Here is a 26,027-nt window from a genome sequence, read left to right on the forward strand (position 1 = left end):
ACACACACACACACACACACACACACACACACACACACACACACACACACACACACACACACACACACACACACACACACACACACACACACACACACACACAGAGGCATGTGCATATACAGTTCACTGCCACACACACACTCATACTGTGTTTTATATATAAAAAATATATAGGTCTATTTTTTGTGGCGTCAGCAGGTCGCGTCAGCAGAAAGGCAGGCCTGTCCAGTGACTTTACATCACATAGCTTAGACAGCTATACAGTTTAAGCTACTGTCAGTGGACCAACAATCCAGTTGGAGACATACTCTATCGTTCTGACCTTGATCGTGGCAACATGGAAACGATGCTGAAAAACATACAGTATCACTTATCACCAATCATCCGGTAGGACATGGCCAAGAGCTATTGCCTGCAGCTAGTATTGGCCCTCCTAAGGACAAGGCATTGTGTCTATTTAGTTGCTGTTCATTAACCCATTAACAACGCATCTGTGTGATCTTTTTAATTTGAGCTAAAAAGCATTATTTTACACTTTATATATTATATATATATATATATATATATATATATTACACTTTATATACAAGCTCGTAGCACGGCACCAAGTGCCACGCTACGAGCTTGTAGATCTGCTATTTTTGAGAAATCGTGAAAATGTGTGCAAATCTGAATATATATATTATTTTAAAGCAAATCTTTTTTACTCAAATCTTTGCTCCTGGGGGTCCCTGGAAAACAATATTTTTAGATGGGGGTGGGCGGCCAAATACATATCATTTTGGGGGTCCTTGACATGAAAAAGATTGAGCACCACTGATATAGAAACATACGTTTTTCAGAAAACTGTTAGGATTTAGGAGACATTTGTAGAATCGGCTTTAGGTCTTAATGGGTTTACAATAGCAATGTAATGGGGCTGTGCACAGTAAGTGTTTTTTGGACATCAAAAATCTGAATACCAAAGTGGACAGAGTGCTTATTGTTGCCAGGTTAGATCATCATGTCAACTGTTTTATTAGTACTAATATAGCCTGAACAAAATGAATAGCTAACGGATAGCATAACAGAAACCCATGAATTCCAGAAACCGAATCCTTGCAATTGCTCTTGCAGTGGATCTCAATGAAGATCCCTCTCTCAGAAGGAGTTGGTGCACTCTCCTCTGCAGGGGCGCCGGGTTTTAGCAAACACTCAAGCCAAGCAATTGCGTGGAGCCCCGAGGCATATAGGAACAAAAAATATGTATATGTTTTTAATACATATTTATACTTCGGGTGCAGACTGGGGAGTGCACTGTTGTGTGCGATAATCAGAATGTTAAATAAATGTATTAGCCCATAACATTGGCTCAGAGTTGAGCTTTGCTTGGAGCCCCGTATTTGCTAAATCCGCCCCTGCTCCTCTGCCGCGTGTGTTGATCTTTTTAATCCCGCCTCTACCTCAATTTTCATTGATTGGTCGAAAAATAATATTGATGAGTGGAACTCCTCTCAAAAAGGTCAACTATTTTCTATGACAGTGCTAAAAAAGAAGAGAATGCCCTAAAGCGCGTTGGATAAAACGCGCTATATAAATGCACCATTTAAAGCGTCGGCACCATAGAAATGCACTGGCATACGCTTTCTGTGAACACAGCCACCTAACTGTGCTTTGTTGGCACAAAATCCATGCCATGTTAATTCAGACTCATTAATCTGCTCATCTATGATGCAGTGGTCGAGACACTCGACTCGCGGCGGCCTACATACTCCTGCTAGTCTAGACGAGTGCTGTGTTCCTCATGGACACCATCTAGAATTCTTACCTAAATATGTCACTGAAAAGGTAGTTTTAATAACAGAGTATAATAAAGAGACAATATCGCTAAGAAGATTGGTTTTCTTCTGCGTCTTATTTTATCCGTGCCCCACCAGGAATGGTCTGCTGGGAGACGGAACAGGATCAAGTGCACAAACCTATATTGTCTACCAGAGCAGTGGTTCCAAAACTTTTTAGCTCAAGACCCAAGAGAGACCGGGACCCAGACTAGTGAAAATAGCAGATCTACAAGATCTACTATTTCCACTACTTCTTAATCATTTCTTTTACATTTATTTATGGAAATATTTGATTAATTTTTTTTATTTATGAACTACTTTTGAAAAATGTTGGAATTGTTTTTAATTGATGAAAAGGATATTTACCCGCGACCCATAAATATTGGTCCACGAGCCAAACATGGGTCCCAACCCACTGTTTGGGAAACAGTGGTCTAGAGCCGGACCGATATATTGGCCAGAACGATATATCTGTCTTTTTTCTTCTTCTTTTTGGATGATCGGTATCGGCAATTATGCAGCGGATGTGTTCCTATTTTTAACCACTTTCAACATGCCGCGCCTATTTTCGGCACGCCATTATAGGCAAATCTTTTCACAAGTTTGTGATCTGCTATTTTTGGAAAAAAATGCAAACAGAGCTTAATTGTTTAAAAACAATAAAGTTCAGTTCATGCGTTCATTCTTTATCTATCAAAAAGTCATTTGTTTTGAAAAAGTCGAACAAAACATTGTTATTCGGTGGTTTGAGGACTACTGAAAAATAAATAGGGATGGGCTTCAACCCAAAAATTTGGCATCGGTCGTGCTCTAATATTGACTTGTTTTGTGGGTGTTCTTTTGTGTGTGTTCTTTTCATTCATATAGAAATCGATCAGGGCAGCTGTGGAGACCCTGGGATCCCAGGCTATGGCAAGCGAGAGGGGGTAGGCTTCCGCCACGGGGACAGACTGTACTTTGAGTGTCTGCCTGCGTTTGAGCTGGTGGGCAAGAAGAACATCACCTGTCAGAAGAACAACCAGTGGTCGGCCAAGAAGCCCAGCTGTGTCTGTAAGTGAAACACACTCATTCTTTATATGAGTCACACTTAGTCTGAATATAGTCTCTATATAAAGTCTTTGTGCGGGTGTGTGTGCGTGCTCGATTACTCTTTGAATGTTTGCGTGTTGTCCCTGTGTACGAGTACAGTGCTTTACCTTTGTGTGTGTGTGTGTTGGGTTCACATCAATATGCCCCTTTTTGCATGCGCACTGGGAGAGCTGCATAATAAATGTTCAGATTATCCCCACACTTTGCCTAGCAGAGGGCTGTGGATTTTGGAACAATAGGAGGGTTTATTGGCTAATTAACGCCATGAAAGACAAATAGAGAGGAGAAGAGAGAACAAAAGCGCGAAGAGAAAGAGAGCGGAGTGCATAATGCCCGCATTTCTTTTATTATTAAGATGATAATTACAAAATATTTAAAGTAAAACAAAATGCCACAGTGTCCAGATAACATCACAGAGCTGAATGACCCTGGAGATGATGTGTATTTAGTGAACCTCTAACAAACTGTCTGCGTCCCTGCAGGCATGTACTGTACTCGCCAAGGAGAGTTTCACAATGAAAAGCTACTGTAGATAATATGTGTATGACTGGCAATTGCCTGAGCTTATATATTCATTTGCAAATGTATTTACCTTTTCGTCATTGTTGGGTGGAAACCTTGTATGAAACCTTGTATGTCTAAAACGTTACTTTTCAAGAAATCTGAATCAGCGTTCCAATAAAGCTCTGTTACATGTACAGTATGTTTCAGGAACCTACAGTATAGTATGAGCAAACATTGGGATAGGAAATGCAGGGTAATCACATCACAGCAAAAAAAAAATCTGTTGGTTTTACTTGACTGTAACTGGTGACTGTCTTATATTGGATTTCATTTCCCGTAATTTCCTACAGCATACTGTATGAGCTACCATTGCAACACAACAGGACATATTTTTATGTTCTGATTTGTTGTTACTGGTGTTTAAAATGATGTTCGGTGGAATAGGACTCTCTGGCAGATGGACCGTGAAGTGGATTTCTCCAGATTCAATAGAAATGTACTGTATCGAAATCACATCGCATCGTAGTCAGCGAAAGTAAATGGGATTTGCCATTGTTCTTCTGTGCCTTCCGAACGAGGCTGACTTATTTCCAGCTGCTTTGATTGTATTTTCTCATGTTACGTCTTTCTCTCTCTCTCCTTCTCTCTCTCTCTCTCTCTCCCTCCCACAGTCTCCTGTTTCTTCAACTTCACCACTCCATCAGGAGTGCTCCTGACTCCCAACTACCCCCAGGAGTACGGCAACAACATGCACTGTGTGTGGCTGATCATTGCCAAGCCCGAGAGCCGCATCAACCTGGCCTTCAACGACCTGAGCATGGAGAAGCAGTTCGACTTCCTCTCCATCAAGGATGGAGGAAAGGTATAACCTCGCCCCTGCTTTACCCGGCAAAACCCGATCAAAATGATCAGAGTTAAATGAACACGCAAGATTTTGCGGTGCAGGCAGTTCCTCTGAGTCACTTTGAACGACGTGTACTTGGCCTGCCTGCCCACCTGCCTGTCTGATTGTCAGTCTGTCTGTCCGGCTGTCAATATGAATTTGAACTTTGTGTAACTGTGTTACTTGCCAACTAGTTTCTCTGTCTTTCTGTCTGTCTGTCTGTCCTTCTATGTGTCAGGGCAGATACAAAACAAATGATCAGTTTAATGGGGTTATGTACAATATCATAGCACCTACTGCTTATGTGATAGTTTATTTGAGAAAACATACTGTACTTCCAAAATGTTGGGCTGATGCAGGACCGAAAACTAAACCAGAACCAGAGAAATGAAGCCTGCACACTAAAATGAAGGTTCTAAAGCAACTCCTCATCTTAACCCACATTAACCTTGGCCTCCCTTTTAAAACACAATGAAAATAGCTGATTTACAAGCTCACAACGTGCCATATATACTTTATATATATATATATATATATATATATATGTATATATATATATATATATATATATATATATATATATATATATATATATATATATATATATATATATATATATATATATATATATATATATATATATATAGCTTAAAGGAGTAGTTCACCCAAAAAATTACTTATTTTCTATCAATTATACACCCCATGAAGCCTTGAATTCTGAATCTCCTATTGACCGATGACCCGCCATCAAATTATTGGCTTAGGAATGCGACAAAAACAACAAAATATCCATGAATTTAAGGCTTCATGGGGTGAGTAATTGATAGAAAATTAGTAATTATTTGGGTGAACTACTCCTTTAAAGCGGTTAAAGTCCCATTAATTACTTACAGTAGCTAATGTCTCTGTGCGTGTCATCCTGTGTTCTTCATTCTGTTGCTTCTCCCCCAGGCCGAGTCTCCGATCCTGGGCACCTTCTCGGGCGATGTTCTTCCTCCGTCTATAACTACCAGTGCCCATGTTGCCCGGCTGGAGTTCCTGACGGACCACACCTACACAGACCGAGGCTTCAACATCACCTTTACAAGTGAGTATCAAACACCATCGGGTTCCCCATGCACAAGTTTATTGTGACAGCCCGCCCTGACTCTGTGCCTTTTTGTGTTCTTCCTGGATTGTTTTTCTTTCATTCTGCAAGTGTGTGTGTGTGTGTGTGTGTGTGTGTGTGTGTGTGCGTGCGCGTGCGTCTATCTGCAGTGCATGTGTAGAAGTTTGCGAAAGTGTGTATTTATATAAGTAATAATAATGTAGAATCCACCATTGCTGTCTGTCTGTTTCCCCCCAGACATTCCCACTCACGAGCGCGCGCACACACATAGAAATGACAAAACCCCAGCTTCCAATTGTCTAAACGCAGACTTGATGTCTAAATAAGAGCACAAACAAAGACGCAGCATATTCAACCTAGCAGAGACATTGTTGCACTGCTCATTATTTTCTATTTCGGGGGTCGCTGCTGACTTCTGAGGAAAAGCCACTTGTGTTTTGGTTTTGTTTTGTTTTTCGTTGGGGCTTTTTGCTTTGAGAAATGCTGCGTGTAGGGCCGTGTACTGGTAAACCCATTTCATGGGTATCCTACGAGGGTTCAGCATGCAGGATTAGCGCTTTCGGTTCGTGCGCAGTGAGGCTGAACGTCGTTGCATTGATTCGGGTTCTGAAATAAATACAATTTATTTAGGTCTTGTCTATAAAGTTATGAGGTTGTTGTTGTAGATTATAGGATTATATGCAAGTTTGTATCATTTTAATTAATATATTGCTCTGAAATGACTTCTGATGTGAGTAATAAATTGTGATTTTCAGAGTTATAATGTAATAGTGTTCTGCTTGCTTTCATTTGGACCTGATGTAGAGTATTTTCTCACAAAAAAAAATAATAAAAAAAACGGTTTTCATCAGCTCTATTCACTTACATTTCTATTTATATTTTTGGATTGTTTGCAAATATGCTAATCTTAATCTGCCTACGCTATTGTTGTGAAAGTGCCTCACCTACCCAGAACGCACCAGGGGCATGGCACGGGCTCATTTGCAACCACGTAGTGGAGCAGCAATGTGGAGAGCACATGGCGGCTAATGCATTAATTAGCCAATTTGATTAATAAATAAATAATGAACGTGAGACGGATGTCCAGAGTGGTCTAATTGAAGTCGACGGCTGGCCCCCAAGAACAGAGGCTTCTTCCTGCAGACCCTGTGTCTGTTTTGTGGAGTTGGAGGGTGGGGTGGGGGGGGGGGGGGGGATATTGGGCGGACACCTTCCATCATTCATGTTAATTAAGAACATGCCAAACTGTATTGAGGGGATTGTTGGCAGTTTAATACAGAAGATGATGGTGATGGATGAGTTGGGGTTCACACTTAACCACTGGGTCGAGTGGATGCAGGGGAGAGAGTGAAAGGGGGGGGGGGTGGTTCAACAACTATTGAATGTATATTTATGTACTGAGAGAGAGAGAGGGAGGCATAGAAATCTGTATGTCATATAAAACAACTGTATGAAAGTGGACATCATCATATTTGCAACGGAGGTCAAAGCTGATCCGGATGCGATGCAAGAGTACGCGCGAACCAGCCAACACCAACTCTGGACTCCTGGATCGCTGCCCTCCACTCCCTCTGCAGTGTTGCTAGCTCCGCTGTCACACTGTAGTGCATTGGTTCTCAACCCTTTTCATATTAAGGTCCATTATTCATTTGGCATCATGAGCCACGGAACCACCATTTGATTTAGACTCTCAGACCCAAAACATAGAATATTTTTATTGTCGTTGGATAAGATTTTGTCAGCAATTCCATGCTGTATTGATGTGGTACCATAGGAGAGATAACAGGCAAACGTTGATCTAAATAACAATTCTTTAACTAAGCAATGCAGATGTTTAACAATAACTCTTGAGTGTAAAATGAAACCAAATTTGGTTTCATTTTACACTCTCAAGAGTTAAAGATCTATAAGGGTCCATGTGGTTACCGACTCTCCATCATTTAGCTGGGGACCACCTGGAACCCCCTCGAGGACCACTGGTGGTCCCCGGACCACTGGTTAAGAACCACTGCTGTAGCGTCTCTACGTAGGTGGTGGTGCCTCTTTCCTCTCCTAGCTGCGCCCTGGGTTGGCTCCCACAGTGTCAGTTTACTCGCCACCAGTTGCGGATGCGATGACACAGTGCCCAGCCAGCCTCATCCTTCTCTCTCTGACCTTGTCTGTGACCCGCGGTAGACCTCTGTAGAGGTCCACGTTTCTGATGTAGTCTGCCCCATTTGAAATCAAGTGCAATTCATAGCATTCTTGTGTAGACGCCATCCAGGGCCTTTTTAGTGCTGTGATGTGAGCGTCCATGTTTCATAATGATGCTACTGTAGCCATTAACGCATCTGTGTCATTTTAGATTTCAGCTATAGCCATTATTTTATACTTTGGCTATTCAAAAATAGCAGATATACAAGCTCATAGCGTGGCACCAAGTGCCGCACTATGAGATTGTATATCTGCTATTTTTGAAAGATCGATGACATTTTTGGCGAATCTTTGAATATAGTATGCTGAATATATTTTTAAAGCGATCATTTGTAACTCAAATCTTCGCTTCTGGGGGTCCCTGGAACAAAATATTTTGAGATGGGGGGTCCGCGACCAAATACATATAATAACTTTGGGGGTCCTTGACATGAAACAGTTTGAGAACCACTGATATTATAGCAACAAACGGTTTTCAGGAAACTGTTAGGATTTAGAAGACATTTGTAGATGCGTTTCCCGGATTGAATGGGCGAACAGCCGCCTATTCGAGGTCATCTCCCGTCTGAGACGTTCACGCTTTCCTCATCCCGCATTCCAGGCAAGTGCCCTCCAGACCTTCATATCCTCTTCTGTCGAGGCAGTCCAAGGCACCGAGATATTTGAAGCTGGCAGTAAAAATGAAAGCTGCTCCAGTGTACTTAAGTACATCTCTTCACAGCCCTTACAGTTGATTGTTCCTCAGAAGTTTCTTTCAGGTGGCTGACAGGCAGAGTTTTAACCTACTATATACTTAGTTGGAGTCCCCCAGGGGTCTATACTAACCCCCCTCTTTTTTTCCCTCTCAGACTGGCTACAAATTGCCAATCTAGATCTCTTATTTTCATTTTCACCAAATGTGCCCCAGAACAGGGACGCTGGGGTTCATGTGGTTAAAAATGCTGGATAACTCTCGATCTCTGTTACTTTATTCACTTTTGGATATTTTTGCAATGCCTGTGTCATCCCAGCTGTGTCATCTGATGTATACGTTCTGCATAATATCTTTTCCCACCTCTATAACTCACACAACGTGCTAAATCAATATGGCTCACTAACTGAAACAAATATGTTTATTGGCGGAAAAGCTAAACACTGGCAGAGGAGAAAAAATGTGTTTTGTCAAGAAACTTGGGTAATTATTTTCCGAATCCCCATGGAAATTTGCATACTTGCGGAGAGAATATGAATTGGAGATTACCTTTAGTGGAAGTAAATTGCAGGAAATGTGCGTTTATTCCCTCTCCTCATGTGTTTCCTGAAAATGTTTATGGGGTGATATCATCTGTGTTCTTCCCTTGTGGTCTTTTGTCTTGTTTTCATGGCATGGCTCTGCAGGAGGCTAGCTCTCTATGCTGCGTTCACGCTGGCAGGTACAAAGATACAGGCTACCCTTCTTTTTCAATGGAAGCCGGCGACATGCAGATACAAAGATACAGCCGACATTTGTAGCTGCTGCAAAAGCTACACAAAAGTTGAGCTGGTGATCAACTTCAGCTACAAAGCTACAAAGCTAGAAATATGCTGTGTAGCTTTGTATTGTATCCTTTGTATTTGCCAGTGTGAACTCAGCATAACAGTGGGTCCCAAACGTTTTAGCTTGAGACACAGAAGAGAAATGCAATGTCTCCCCGGGACACGGTTCTTTTTAATTTTTCTTACATTTTTAGCCTATGGAATTTCTTGTGTGTGACTTTTTTATTTGTGATTTTTTAAATGTTTGAAAACATTTTGAAATAAGAAATTGTAGGAAACAAAATAGGAAAAAAAATGATATTTACATGTACCCTGAACACCCGCTCACACGGCCACCCACTCTTACACATTATGCTCTTTTTCCCCACAGCATTCCGCCACAATGAGTGTCCAGACCCCGGTGTGCCAGTGAACGGGAAGCGCTTCGGGGAGAGCCTTCAGCTGGGCAGTTCCATCTCATTCCTGTGTGAGGAAGGCTTTGTGAAGACACACGGCTCTCAGACCATCTCGTGCATCCTTAAAGACGGCAACGTGGTGTGGGACAACGCTGTGCCACGCTGTGAAGGTACAAGTATTGTCCTCTCTCACTTAAATTGGCAACTTGATAGAGTAGCTGCCTGTTAGAACAGAACAGCATAGTCGAATCGCTCACGAATAGAACAGGTCTGCCGAAATGTCAAAACAAACCTTTTTGTCCCTCTTGGTAATTCTAAATTGCAATTAGGATCAAAACACTTGAACCGCAGTGAAAATTAAACATCAAAAGAACAACCGCAATCAAAAGTTGAAAGTCTTTTAAAGCATGTAATATGCCGTAGCAGCAGTCACAGGCTGTTGGCCTTCATCAGCGTATTGAAGGCCAACAGGCCAAAGCACGTTCGCTGCCCTGTGACTGCTGCTGCCGCGGCATATTAAATGCTTTCAAAGACTTCCCACTTGTTGTTCTTTTGATGTTTAGTATTGCTTGGAATCTGCAAGATCAAAGACATTCAGTTTTTAGTTGAGCGTGCCAAGCCTTTTCAAGTGCCCAGTGAAAATTAAACAGAATTAATTCTGTTCCACATTGTAGTGATGATACTGATGATAGCTGTCACCAGTTAAAGCTGCAAACCACAACTTTATTTCCTACCCGGGATTTGACCCCGGATGAGAGACCAAATTTCTACCGCTAATTCGAGAGGCAATGCCCGCTTGCCCAAGGGAGATATTGCACTTATGAACTTCCGGCTGTACTACTTGTCAACCAGTAGGTGTCCTACCGGACACCAGGGCCTAAATACTGTACATTTCTCTGTGGAAGAGTAAGGAGACCACTTCTAGCCACTGGTTAAAATAACGTTTCATCATTAAATAAAATTCTGGATTGCTCCTTTAACACATGGATTACAATGCCTGTGATGAAACATAGAATGCATCAAATGGCTAGCGTTGATGTCTTAAGTAGCGTAGTCTCTCCAAATGGAGGTCAGGGGAAACTCTCATTTGAAACAGTGGATAATAATAATAGTAATAATGCATTTTATTTATAAAGCACTTTACATTCTTGCAAAGTGCTACAGGGTTTAAATGGTGTGAGTGAGTGGTGACAGTTTGAGTCTGTCAGTGTTTTTCCGGCCGGTGTGAACCAAAATTAAATTGGAAAATGTATATATAAACTTATATCAGCAAAATTGGAAGAGAAATTTATTAAAACATTGTCTGCACTGCACAATATTTAAACAAACACGACACACAGCAACAGCTTTTATATAGTATATGCTTAAAGTCACGTGCTGCAGTCGTCACTGAGTAGTAGTTTAATGTGGACGCTATGTTCACTCCTATGGAACAGCTCCTGCCCATACTGTTGTAGGCCCCGCCCCTTTCTATCCACTTTTCACTTCAATGTTCCCCAGGCTTTCCTTCTGAGAGAGCAAGCCTTGGACCCAAGGTTACAAGTAGCTTAACTCATTGCAACGGACACCCTGTGCTGAATCGTCAATTTACTCTAGTTCTCTACCTTTCTCTCTGTATATGAATTAAATCAACCACCACCCGGGAACCAGCGAGAGGACCATTCAATCTGGCTAATCTAAGCTAAAGTTAGGTATATAGCGAGCGAGTTTCCAGGGGCCAGTATCACATAATAGGTAATACGACTAGCGTAAGAGCTAGTACTCTTCGAACGGGGGGGGGGGGCATATCAAGTTTCCCATTCACGCCATGCACGGCAGTCTTTGGACCTTTATTAAAACACATGTCGCTCCCACTGCGTGCCGCACCGGCGCCGCGCTCCCCGGAGACCATCTATCATATCCCAGCGTTTGTGGCGTAATGCGTTTTATAGATGTCCTTCAGCACGCTGAGTCGGCTGATTAAATCATTTCACTTCAGAGAGAGAGAGGGAGAGGGTGAGAGAGAGAGGGAGAGTGAGGGAGAGGGAGAGTGAGAGAGAGAGAGAGGGAGAGGGAGGGTGAGGTGGTTGCATGATAACATGGGTCTCTGCCGCTCTCCCTGTGGGTTATGTTTAGGTACGGGCAGTTAAAGGCAATGCAACAGAATATGTTGGGGGAGAGAGAGAGGGAGGGAGAGAGAGAGGGAGGGAGAGAGAGGGCGAGAGAGAATGGGGGACACGCTCAACTGTCCAATTGTGTTGATGATCAAAGCTGTTCCTTCACTCTGTTATATGCATGATAAGGAGGGGAGGGGTTTTGATGACAGATTTGAAAGACAACCACACACGCACACGTGCACTCACACACTCACCTCCGCACTCACATCCACACAAGGAATAGGACATCACACATGTACACATGTACACATTTATAATTAGGCAAATGAATGCCACACACACACACACACACACACACACACACACACACACACACACACACACACACACACACACACACACACACACACACACACACACACACACACACACACACACACGCAATCAGAGAATGTTCTCCTGAGAGATGGTTAACCTTGAGTTTGCATGAAGCGGGCTTGTCCCCGACTTACACTGAATAGACCCCCGTCGTGAGGGAATGAGATGGACCCCTACTGATGCATGGACACATTCATGGATGATGTCATACATCAGCAGAGACAGACATACATAATTCAATCTCCCCATCTTCTCTCTCTGTCTCCGTATCCCCCCCCCGCCCCATCCCCTCTCTCTCTCAATTCCCCCCCCCTCCTGCTCTCCCGCCCTCCGCTCTCTCTCTTTCTCTCAGCTCCATGTGGAGGGGAGCTGAAGGCCCCCAGCGGGATCATCCTGTCCCCAGGATGGCCTGAGCTCTACAAGGAGGCCCTCAACTGTGAATGGGTCATCGAGGCTCCTCCAGGTTATCCCATCAAGATCATCTTTGACAAGTGAGTCACTTGTACTGCCATCTGCCGCATCATTTCAGAAATCTTTTGGCCCCCCCTTCCCCAGAACAGGTGTCACTACATGGCCACCCTAAAAAAGGATGAAAGCCCCATGTTACGTTTAAGCATGGGTCAATTAATTCAATTCAGTTACGTTTAGGCATGTAATGTAATTACGGTTGCGGCACTGTGAATTGGCACAGGTTAAATTAACTTAAGGTTAGGAACTGTCAGTACGGTTGAGGTTAGGCACAGGTTTAATGAATTAACTTTAGTTAAAGGGGCACTTCACCCATTTTAACCTCATCTTTGTATAATTGGTCCTCACTCATGCTCATTATAACATGGCACAATTTCCGTCTGCTCACTCTGCATCTCACTGTCACTGTCACTATGGATATGGTTTGTTTAGACACAGGTTTGGTGTGGTTAGGATCTATGGAGGTTTTGGCAGGTAGGATTATCTAGTGACAAACCCTCAGAACAAGCAACAGCCTTCTCCCTTTTCTCAGCTTTCACACATTTATTCCTTCCTTCTCACACCTTTGATGCATTATGCCCATGTCTTATTATCTGTTCATCTCTCATGCCTTTGACTCATCTTTTTCACTCTCTCTTTTACTGGAAATCCTATTGGATTCTCTCTCTCTCTCTCTCTCTCTCTCTCTCTCTCTCTCTCTCTCTCTCTCTCTCTCTCTCTCTCTCTCTCTCTCTCTCTCTCTGTTGTTCACTTCCTGGATCTAATGCTGTATACTGTAGATCTAATCCCCATAAAAGGAAAGCGCATCCCCAAGCAGAATAACATCATGTTTTATGTATTAAGTGCTCATAATTATTTGATCGTTTCATTTGATATCGCCCCCCACAGGGGGGGACCCACGTAAACACACAAGAAGTGACACATTGGAATGTATAAATTCTCACGCACCCCCCAGTACACACACACACACACACACACACACGCACATGCGCACACACACATTAAAAACATAGCCCAGCTCCTGAGAAATGCTGTCTCCTTGTTGCAGAAGGGCTGTCAAGGGGCCACGGAGACGGAGAGATGTGACGCTGAGCATCAAACGGCGCATTAGCGTTTAACGTTCGCCAATGCTCATGTCTTCACACCCGCCTCGTCAATGTCTCCACGCCATGATAGCCAGCATACCATGAAAAATGCATACAACATAAGTGTTTGTTGCCCTTTGATTTTTATGTAGCATCAATAAAACATCGCGGTTGCATGGTGTCATGGCTTAGTTCTAAAAGGGGAGTGACGTTTCACTCGTTGCTTTGATGCTAAAGTGGACCAGAAGCACGCACGCGCGCCTGCGCGTTGAATTGACACACTTGATGCACGCACTGAGGATATTCATGAGCATTACTGCTTTTATGTAAATTTGACTTCAGATATATTTAGACTTCAGATGTACTGTAGGTGGTATGAGGCCAATATATATATGAATGTATGTACTGTGTGTGTGCGTGTGCGCGTTTGCGCGTATGTGTGTATGTGTGCGCGTGTGTATGTGTGTGTGCGTGTGTGTATATATATATGTAAATATATATATGTGTGTGTATGTGATAAACACACGCAGAGTCACTCAGGTGTGTACACACACACACGCAAGCATGCACGCACGCACACACCCACATACACAGTTTGCATGTTAATAGCATGTTAATGATCTGAGTTGATGTGCCTCTACACTTAGGAGTCCCTGACACTGCAGTAATGCATAATATATGGAAAGCCAACAGGGACCAGTTAATATATTCGGTATTCAAATACAAAAAGGCTGATTCCACGCATGACTTCCTGGGTTCTATTCTTACTGGAGCCACATGTTACGGTTCATAACTTAAAGCAAAACGCACGCACACAAACACACACACACATACATACATACACAAGACCCCCAGTACCCCAATCTACTACAGGGTTCGACAAATTGTGCATTCAGAGATGCCCATCTGCACATAACTGTTGACCAAGTGTCTCTGTGCTTCTGGCATGCTGTTAGCTTGAACGAGTCTGAGAGTTCTCCTCTGACCTCTCATTAACAACGTGTTTACGCACAGAAGAGCTGTTGCTGTTGACTGGATGGGTTTGTGTTTGTTTTGTTTTGTTTATCACACCATTCTCTTCAAACTCTAGACACCAGTAGTCTGCAAAATGGAGGCATTTTTTTCTGAAATGTTTGGAGGACCACCGCATCATCAACCACCAACCATAACAATCACCCCATGTTCAAAGTTACTTAGTTCATGCATCATACTCATTCTAATAGTCAAACATTAACGAAACCTCTTCACCTCGTCTGCTTGCTTTTTGCACTCATTTGCAGCCACAGCTGCTTTGACGTGCAGTCAGTATTTATTGTCGAGCAGGTGTATCTAATATTAAAGTGCCTACTGTATGTTTTATACAATATTGCTTCCAAGGGCCCTACACAAGTGGTTCTAAAAAAAAAATGTCAAGGAAAGGATCCTTGTTGTGAACCTTGTTGTCCATTTTTTCACAAATTTTCACAAATTACTTTTTGAAAATAGTAGATCCACAGTAGAAGCTCGCAACGATCGCAGTTGTGACATGTTGCGAGCTTGTACTATTTTAAAATAGCCGATTTAAATAGGGTTACATTGGTTAAACTGATAGCATGATTTTGATGCTATATAACATGATTTAGCTGGGGACCCCCTGGAACCCCCCCCCATGGACTCCTAGGGGTCCACGGACCCCACATTGAGAACCACTGCCTTACACAGTAAAAACCCTTACAGGTCCATTTGGTTACATTTGTACACACTCAAACACAAAACTGTTTCAGATGCTCCGGAGCCATAAGGTTACAATGTCTGAGGAAACCAGAACACATTTCATTTGACTCTCCTGTACTCGTGCACAAAATGTAACAAACAAAAACAGCTTGAAACATTGGAGAGTTGTTTTACTGTTTGGTTGAGGATTTTGCTGTGTAGTTGACTTGAAACTTGTCCCCTTCCCGTGGCTCAGATTCAGAACAGAGGTCAACTACGATGTCCTAGAGGTGCGCGACGGTCGCTTCCCCTCCTCCCCTATGATTGGCAGTTACCAAGGCACCCAGGTGCCCCAGTTCCTCATCAGCACCTCCAACTACATCTTCCTCCTCTTCTCCACCGACAAGAGCCACTCCGACATCGGCTTCCGCATACGATACGAGAGTGAGTATAACTGGGTGTGCTGCTGGCCTGTTGAGAACCTGACGACCAGGGTTGCCATGTCTGCTTTTATTATAAGTGACTTTGGGCTTCTTTTTCTGTGAAGTTGCTTGTAAATATTGGTAGTTGCGGATTGCGTTTTTTGGGGCTTGTTTCTAAAGTGTAGTTGCTTACTTGGGCTTGCTTCCAAATGTTTTAAAATATTATTTAATATTTCATTTAGCCAGTGGTTCAAATCTGGCAACACAGCTGATGACCAGCATTTTTGACGATATCAAAAATGCCTCTGTTTTTGATATCAGGCAGAAACCATCTCTCCAAATCTCAACTTTGTATGTTTTTTTCGCCATTTAATGCCCTACTTCGAAAATATAGCAGATCTACAAGCTCACAATGCGTCGACACATTGTGAGCTTGTAGATCTGCTATTTTCACTATTACAGAAAATGTTTGTTCGATTTCCAGAAAAGCTACGGTTTTGTAGATACTATAGACGGTTTCCGGCCGTGACGATATGCCCCCATCTGCTCATTTAAAAACTTTTTTTTATCTATGCTGGGAATATGTTCCCTGCTTCTGGTCAGACTGAATTAAATGCATCCATTTCTTTTCTTTTTTTCCCTCTATTTGTCATGTGAAGAAGTATAGGGTTTAAGTGGTTAAGATGTAGTTTCTTTTTTCCTTCCATAAATCGACCACTGCTGACAACACACTTCACACCTGAACACAAACATGCTGCCTCTCACTGGAGTGGAAGCACTCATTCACTCACTGAAGATATTCTTATGAGGAAATTATGCACACATTGACTCTTGGGAAATATTCCTCTGTAGAAGAAGCATACAGTATATGCATGCACACATTCTCTCTCACACGCATAGTGCTCGCTGTGCTAGTGTGTAAGTATTACTGCATGGCCATTAATATTAATCCCCACAGGCTCTCAATTTCACTGTGAAGCCTCTCCTATTAGAACACCTATAATTACAAAAGAAATGAGGGCAGATTATACAGTAATGCAGTAGTACTGTACATACTGTAGTAACCCTTCCATGCTCACATGTTTAGATACAGCTAAACAAACACAATACACAAATACACACAATACATATTAATCACACACATAATCCTCCTTTATAAGGTATATATTTACTTAAGCGAACGTTAAGCAGGTTTTCAAATTGGTGACAGCGGGCAATTGGAAACGAGAGAAAATGTATTCATACTATTATCCTAATTTAAGCACTTATATCCCTATGTTGGCATGTCATTATTATCAAAAAATGTTATTCAAAATCTTTCAGAAATAGCAGAAATAGCTCCCAAAATAGTGAAAATCATCCCAGCTTTTATTAAAAATGTTTTCACAATTTTATATGTATGTTTCTATTTATTTATTTTAAGCCTTTTCTCTGTATACCGTATATATCAGAGGCTATGACTATTTGGGGGTCCCTAGCATGGACAATTATGGGCACCTGTAGCTAAACTGTTATTCTTGAACCCTATTAAGGCAAGGTTTATCTGTGCGGGCCCGGACGGCTGGCGTAGCGGTCCGGGTTGCTAATGCAACCTTACAGCGTGTCGCAGGTTAAAATCCCGATCCCAACGACGTTTGCGGCGTGTCACTCAAGCTAAAAAATATATCTTAACAAAAAGAAAATCATTTGTGCGAACCCCACACAGGTGTATGTGTGTACTTGCGTGTGCGCGCAGTCAGTGTGTTGACTTGACCTTCTCTTCCTTTGTAGCCCTACAGTTGCAGTCTGACCACTGTGTTGACCCCGGGATCCCTGTTAACGGGCAGCGGCATGGAAACGACTTCTACGTGGGCGCCTTGGTGACGTTCAGCTGTGAGGCGGGGTACACCCTGAGCGACCCCGAGCCACTGGAGTGTGAACCTAACTTCCAGTGGAGTCGCCCCCTTCCCACCTGCGATGGTACGCTCCAAAGTGTCAACCAAGGAATTAACAGTTCCTCCTAACTCTTAAAAGTTCCTCCTAACCGGTGCTTCTCAATTTCTTCTTTCTTTTTTTTTTTTCAAGTACCCCCCCGGGCCCCATAACACTGAGAGTGTACAAATGGAACCGAATGGATTGGGTCCATTTGGTTCCATTGTACACGCTCAGTGTTACAGACCTGTGTAAGGGTCCATTTGGAACGGGCTCAAGGAACACTGAGGGTCCCTGGACCCCACTTTGAGAACCACTGATGTAGATGAATAGAGATACAAATGTGTGTATTGTTTGTTAATTTTATCCGTGAACATCAACTTCAAGTTTATTGTCACATCACAAGTTTACAGGTGTAAAAGAGTGGGTGAAATTATTCTACAAGCACCAAAGATATGCAGCTACTAGAATATATATATATATATATATATATATATATATATATATATATATATATATATATATATATATATATATATATATATATATAATAGAGAAATAAACAAAGCAAAAAGTCATAACAGGACAACAATATCACTATGCATAAGGTGCATGTTCAAGTCGAGTGTGCAAGAGATTAGCAGCAGATATCAAACATGTACTGTAAGTGTGTACATAAGATATAGTGCCAACAATGCATCTCATTGCATTATGTTTTGTAAATCGTCAGTGTCAAAAACCCTGCATGTCCAAAACCATAACCTTTCAGGAAATGGAAAAATGTTCCAATGGATCCGATGTAGTTATTATTTAGTCACAAGCTCTTGTTATTATTTTTCTACGGTTAAATATTTATAAAACCTACAGACAGACTCATTATAGGCACATATAGTGAAAATAGTAGATCTTCTATTTTCGATACTTATTCTTCACTCTCATATGATAAAGCAGGGCATTACATGTGGACACAAGGTTTTTGCCCGACACTACCGATGATATATTACATAACGACAAAAATCATAATGACCACTCCTCTGTGACCAGACTTCAAATCCTTCAAGTGTACCCTTTTGGAGTTTCCCATCTTATTTCCACTATAAATGCTTTTATATTTAAAGGCAGTATTGATTCCCCTGCGCTCCATAATGATATTGATGATACCAACCACTGCTTTTATGGTCTCTTGAAGGGCACCTCTAGTAAAAGTGCATTTTACTGCATTGTAAATGCGCAAGACCAGTTTTGCCATCGTTTCAGTAAATTTCATTTGTCTCGTTTCATCCACTTTTCTTTGCCCGTTTTTTCTTCTTCTGCCGCCTCATTTCTCCTCCCATCGTCCTTCTGTCCCCCTCTTCCTTTTCCAAGCTACCTATATATATTTTCTTTTTGGTGTCTTTATTTCTTTCTCTCTTTCTGAATTATAAGCTTGAGTATATGTGATTTGATGATAGGCAGTGGTGAACAAAGTACTCATCTCCAGTACTTGAGTGAAAGTATAGATATTACTGGTCAAATATTACTCAAATACAAGTGAAAGCTTCTCTGTCAAATTTGTGCTCAAGTTAAAGTAGTGGATCACTTACTTTAAAAAGGTACAGTAGCCATTGTCTAAATCCTAATAAAAACTCAAACTCAAAATATTCTCCCCCCACCCATTCCTCCCTCTCCCCATCTCTCATCCAGCTCTGTGTGGAGGTTACATCCTGGGCAACACTGGTACCATCCTCTCTCCTGCTTTCCCAGACTTCTACCCACACAACCTCAACTGCACGTGGATGGTCGAAAGCTCGCATGGCAAAGGTGAGTCCAATTCAATTCCACTTACAGTGTCTTCTTCTCGTGTGTAAACCCCACCTTTTTAAATGTGTATTACTGTCTAGTGTAAGTCATAGGAGCTCAGAGGCTGGCCCAGAGCTGCAGTATATAGTGCCAGAGGATGGGTCTAGAGTTGTGTCCCCTTTGCAAGGGTGCTCGTGGCTCATTGGGGGTCCTTGACACAAGTTCATTGTGAAAAACACTCATTGCGTGGGCATAACGTGTTTGCCAAAAGGAAAGGAAGAAGGGGGAATTGCTGCTTTATGCATAACACATACTGTTGTATTTCACACTATTTGAGAAGATTCCAGACTGAAACTGTCAGATGTTTGGTCTCTTGGACCTACGAATAAATGGCACCCTTTTCACATTGGCCTATTATAGCGCCACCAGGAGGCCAGAATAACGTACCTGACCTGGCGGAGACCTTTTTCTAGTTTAATTTGCATCCAAACTTAATTTCAGTGCAGTGCAGTACCACAGCAATATGTATTAATGAGAGAATCAGACACGCACATCTTCCAATTTTCACCAGCAATCCGGTTCATATTTATAGGAACACACCAACAACAATGATGTGTAATGATGCAACAACCACTTAAGCCCTATATGTACATTGTCGTATGACAAATAGTGCCAATAGCCAATCTTCAACCTGACACCTGTAGATTGGCTATTTCTTTGGAAGATTTGTGAACATTTCACCTATAATAACATGCCCGAAATAGACACGCGAGCGTGAAAGTGGTTTAAAGTATATATCCCACTCTCTCCTCCAGGCGTGCAGTTTACCTTCCACACCTTCCACCTGGAGAGCCCACATGACCACCTGCTGGTGACAGAGAACGGCAGCTTCTCTCAGCCTCTGTGGAGACTGACCGGCTCAACACTGCCCTCGCCACTCAGCGCAGGCCTGTTTGGGAATTACACCGCTCAGATCCGCTTTCTGTCCGACTTCTCTGTCTCCTACGAAGGATTCAACATCACCTTCTCTGGTAAGGATGGTCATTTTAGATTATGAAACTAATGGAAGAAAAGAAAGACGCTTATTAAGGAGATTATTCAGTAAGAAAGATACCTGCAGTAGATGCAGTTTTAATCATTTAAGATTTGTGATTGACTTTTTTTTCCATAAAGAACAAGGGCACATGCAAATGGCTTATAACCCCCTCCATGCACACACACACACACACACACACACACACACACACACACACACACACACACACACACACACACACACACACACACACACACACACACACACACACCCCAGTGGTGGAAAGTAACTAAGTACATGTACTGAAGTACTGTACTTGAGTACAATGTTTAGGTATTTTTCTTTACTGGAGAATTTCCAATTTTCAATACTTTTACTTCTACTCCACCACATCTCGGAGGCAAATATTGTACTTTTCCTCCACTACAATTATTTGAAATCCTTAGTTACTAGTAGTTACTTTTGAAGACAAGACTTTTACTTACAACAGAGTATTTCTACATTGTGTTACTGATACTCTTACTTAAGTGAAATATGTGAGTACTTCTTCCATCACTGTGGGCGCGCGCGCGTGCGCACGTACACGTACACACACACACACACACACACACACACACACACACACACACACACACACACACACACACACACACACACACACACACACACACACACACACACACACACACGCACTAATGGCCTCATCTTAATGTAGCTGTCCTCGTTAAGTGTGTCTTCAGGAAATATTGAATGACATTCACCTCAGAAGATGTGAGATTAACATTGGGGAGAATGTAGGAGGAAACTTCAAATGAACCAATTTAGGCTGAAACACAGATGGCACCATACCTGGTTAGGGTTGTCATTAACTTTTACTAGACTAATTAGATTAATTTGTTTGTTTTAATTTGGGATTGAACATTGGAACATACAGCCTAAATCAAAACACATTGAAAATAATTGCAATTAGGCGATAATGTAATAATTGTTACAGGCCTAAACCTGGTCAGAGCCATATAAGGAGAGTTGCGTCACCTCCTTTCACTTCATCGGGCCAGGTCTTCTACAGAGCCTTCTATTGGTGAATAGCGACAAAGCCCTGAACTGGAAGTTTACGGAATGCACTGGAGCCTATGAGTGTTTGTCACTATTTCGAGTTTACATGAACCTCGTGACCGGTGCTGTTTCTGCCCCCTCATTGACGCAACTCTCCAATAGAAGGCTCTGAACCTGGTAAGAGCCACTGTTCTAGGTGTTTGTAGAACAGTGTCGAGGCATGTGAGCGGATAGGTAGCTAGGCAGCAGAACGGTTTGGATGAGAGCGCCTTGCGTTTTCAGCGAGGAATAAGAACCCGCTTTTGGTGGAAGCACACACAGCCTTACTGTTAGAGGAAGAGAAACTACAAAGTATGATAATTTTATACAGGAATTATTAAAATCGATGGAATGGAATGCCTTCTCAATTCTACATGATTTGAAATAAAATCAAATAATACAGGTGTTGTCATTTTAGATTTTAGCATTGGCTATTCAAAAATATCAGATATAAAAGCTCACAGCTCGTCACTTCGTGCCGCGCAGTGAGCTTGTAGATCTGCTATTTTTGATTTTTTTTTTTTATCTTGAAAGTATTTGACAAATGGTGAATAATTTTGAATTACAACATAGTTTGAGAACTATACTGTGATTTAGAAGGCATTTTGTAGAATCGACCTCAGGCCTTAATGGGGTTTTAACATGACAACCTTTTCCTCGCCTCCCCGCTTCACAGAGTACGACCTGGAGCCGTGCGACGACCCGGGCATCCCTCCCTACAGCACCAGGAAAGGCCTGCTGTACGGCGTCGGGGACGGCCTCATATTCTCGTGCTTCCCGGGGTACCGTCTGGAAGGGCCGGCGCGCGTGGTGTGTCTGGGGGGCAGGAGGCGGGTGTGGAGCTCCCCTCTGCCAAGGTGTGTGGGTAGGTGGTCACATGCTTTTATTTTTTGGCTTTAGTAATCTCCCCCCTCCCCCCATGTCCCCTACCTTCCCCGCCACCCTCATACCAGAACCCTCATCATCATTATATCTCCGCACCCACATACATACAGTACATACATGCATATAAACATACAGTATAGTAGTCGAATATCGTTGCTGTTGGGCAGAATCTCCATAGTTCAACTAGTACAAGCAGTGAAATTTCGTTGGGACTTGTCCCGCACATTGGGCTACATATTCATATATTTTGTAAATGAATGCCCTCTTTTGTCGTTAAACAGTATCACACAAAAGTAGCAAAAATAGGTGATCTACAAGCTGTCAACGTGTCGCGATGCGATGCGTTGTCAGCTTGTAGATCTCCTTTTTTTTTTTCTTTTTTTTTTTTACATTTCTACGAGTAAAAGTGAAAGTGGATAAGTCTGTCTGTGGGCTTTATAGGTATTGAACCAATGAAAAGTATTAACAAGCTTGTCACTAAATAATAAGTACATTGAATACATTGGAACACCGATTTTTTTTCCTTCCATTTCCTGAAAAGTAACAGTTTTGGACATACAAGGTTTCCGCCCGACAGTGACCATATACAGTACAAGCAAACCCTCCTCATGTTCTGCTCGCTCCACATCCATAGAGTCCATCCCAGAGTCGTGACCTTGAGCAACGTGGTCTCACTCTCTGCCCCCACCCTCACCCCCCTCGTCTCCTCATCTAGCCACGCTACATTTCTTTATTTGCTCGCGGCTATGGGGGTGGGGTGAGGGGTGGGGGGTGGGGGGTAGATCAGAGAGAGCCTTTTGACTTTGCCAAAGTCCAAGGACAAGAGAGAAGGGTGGTTTTTAAACGAAATGTGGCTTAAAAGAAATGAAATATGTTGCTTCGATCGATTTACTTCCTGGGCGAGACTCGGGCGGGGGAAACGATGTGTCCGGAGTCGTAGATTTTGATCCGTGTGCTAATTTTATGACGTGTGGAGTCGTAATGGCTGCATTAGGGTATTGGTGTGAAGACGGCGTGTTTACGGTACGACAATGGTTGACCTTCATGCTTGTCCGCTGAATGAATGAAGTATGGTTTTTAACACAGTCCAACATTAACGGCATGTCTGAGTCAGCAGTGAAAAAGCTTATCTTCATTTATTTCTTTATTTTCTTCATACACTGGTCATGTTGTTATGGAATTCCTAAGTGAAGTTAACAATGGACATAAAACTAATGGATTGTAGCTTTTAATTAAAGGTACTTTCGTAATAAGAAATTATAACATGTTATTAATTATTTTACTTTTAACCCTTTTACTTGGTTTGTATATCCCACAATTATTTTAAAAAAATAAGTAGGTTTTGTCGCTGGAGCGCGTCAGTGTTGTGTTCTTCAGTAGGGCCAGGGGGATTCCTCCTCGGGCGGACATTAGGGAGATTCCATGTTGACACTATTGTGTTAGCACTGAGCAATGCTCACCCTTGCACTTAAACTAAACAAAGGTCAAACATGACGCTGATGGCTGTCTGACTAATGCATTGCCTAGGGGTGTGTCTTCACAGCAGTCAGGGGTCAAGGGCTGGTTAAAGGGATTTCTATTACAGTAGAGAAGCAATGGTAAAAAAAAAAAAGGATGATAATAATACCTTGAATCGTATGAATGTGGTTGAACTACCAGCAAGCTACTGTAAAATGTAGCTCATTACACCACAACACTGACGTTTCAGTAGAAGTATTTAAAGCCTCACTATGTAACTTTTTTTAATGAATACATTTTAATTTTGTCCAATCTGTATGGTAGAGTATGTTAATAGTAATACAATAACAATAACTTATACAATTGGGGTGGTTGTATTTTGTCTCCCTGCTCTTCTATTGAGACATTTAGATCATGTCAAAGGTCATGTCTCACCTAGACACAGCATCTGACACAAATCTTGACCTGATGGTCAAGATTCAATGTATCCCCTGAGCAAGCAGGCAGGCTCTATTAGCTCAATGGTAAAAATGTCAGCACTTGCGCAGGAAACCAGGTTCAAATCAGGGGTAGAAGAGGAAAGTTTACATAGTGCTTCTTCAAGTTATTAAGCATATATATATATATATATATATACACACACACACACACACACACACACACACACACACACACACACACACACACACAGTATATATACACTGTGTTCCTCATACACAGACAAGAAGTGTGTTGCTTAATGCTTACACTCTTTGTTTTTGTGTTCAAAGTTTATAGATGTGCGGAAAAGTAGGTCAAGCAATTTCAGAACCGAAATACATTTATTTTTCCGAGGCAGCTTTCTTCTTCTTCTTCTCGCCTTTATGGAATATGTGGAGAAAGTAAGGCTGTTGATTTGAATTGCTCAGTCTATTTTGCCTCCAGATAAATTCAAATCTTCCACGGTTGACAGCGATGATACATTTTGTTACTGTGTGCTCTCTCTGCAGCTGTTGTCGGGACTCTTCTTTTTCCAGTGGCTTATGCAAACTTAATTTTTCATCTCCTTTCAGACGTTCTCATCATCATTCCCCATCATCACCCTTCATATGCTTCATGAAAGCGCAAGTTAAAATTCTGGACGTATTTGGGTTCCAATCCCATTTTCTTTTCTTCCCCCCCCCCCCCCCCCCTCTTCTGGCTGTTTTTCTTTTACTAATGCGTTAATGCAAATAGAGTTGAAATGACAGCAAATTTTATTCAGATTGTGGTGTAATTAGGCAGACAGTCCCCAGTGGCCATATTCCAGCCCATCACCTCCTCATCCACCTCAGCATGCGAGCATGAATAAATCCACTTTTGATGTTAGATTCAAGCATATAGCGATTGACATGTTCTCTTTTCTCTCCAACACCCGACCCCCTATGCCATCTCTCTCTCTCTCTCTCTCTCTCTCTCTCTCTCTCTCTCTCTCTCTCTCTCTCTCATCTCTCTCTCTCTCTCTCTCTCTCTCTCTCTCATCTCTCTCTCTCTCTCTCTCTCTCTCTCTCTCTCTCTCTCTCTCTCTCTCGCTCCAGCCGAGTGTGGCTCGTCCGTGACTGGCATGCAAGGGGTTCTGCTCTCGCCCAACTACCCCGGTTACTACGGCAACAACCATGAGTGCATCTACTCCATCCAGACACAGCCTGGCAAAGGCATCCAGCTCCGTGCACGAGACTTCAGGCTGGAGGAGGATGACATGCTGAAAGTAAAAGAGGAGTGTGTGTGTGCGTTGTGCGCGTGTGCGTGTGCGTGTGCGTGTGTGTGTGTGTGTGTGAGAGACAGAGAGAGATGTTATGGGGCTGTATTTGAGGCGCGTTACCAGATTCAGGGGTAGTTCCAGCCACAAAGCCACTCTGGACATAATTAGGTTCTAACGAACACTACAGCGGATCTTACGTAGAACGAACCCCCAGTGTTCCCTATATCCTTTTCTTTTGTCTATTGTCATATCGTCACAGCACCAGTGGAAGGGTGTATATTAGTGTGTATTTGCGTGTGTGTTGGGGTTGTGCATTTATGATGTGTCTAGTTATTTTTCTAACCCATTCTTCTCTGGTTGTATCTCTCTCTATATCCCTCTCTCTCTCTCTCTCTGTCCCCTCTCTGTTCCCCTCATTTGTTCCTCTGTAGGTGTTTGATGGCAACAGCAACCAGGCCCGTCTGCTGGGAGCGTTCACGGGCAGCGAGCTGCTGC

At 42.4% G+C, this 26,027-nt stretch overlaps 1 protein-coding gene across 1 annotated transcript in view; it reads left to right on the plus strand.

The window, feature by feature from the left end:
• csmd2 (CUB and Sushi multiple domains 2) overlaps positions 1-26,027 on the plus strand; it is a gene marked incomplete at both ends in the record, with an annotated part of 387,232 nt that overhangs the window by 222,313 nt on the left and 138,892 nt on the right. Inside the window, 12 exon segments of the mRNA XM_080442648.1 lie at positions 2,688-2,870; positions 4,085-4,275; positions 5,248-5,383; positions 9,483-9,677; positions 12,334-12,472; positions 15,483-15,670; positions 17,419-17,607; positions 19,243-19,359; positions 20,154-20,369; positions 22,146-22,334; positions 25,369-25,538; positions 25,964-26,026. Coding sequence (XP_080298774.1) covers positions 2,688-2,870; positions 4,085-4,275; positions 5,248-5,383; positions 9,483-9,677; positions 12,334-12,472; positions 15,483-15,670; positions 17,419-17,607; positions 19,243-19,359; positions 20,154-20,369; positions 22,146-22,334; positions 25,369-25,538; positions 25,964-26,026 — 1,976 coding nt within the window.

Source organism: Gymnoscopelus braueri (assembly GCF_963280865.1).
Source record: "Gymnoscopelus braueri genome assembly, chromosome: 11".
NCBI lineage: Eukaryota > Metazoa > Chordata > Actinopteri > Myctophiformes > Myctophidae > Gymnoscopelus > Gymnoscopelus braueri.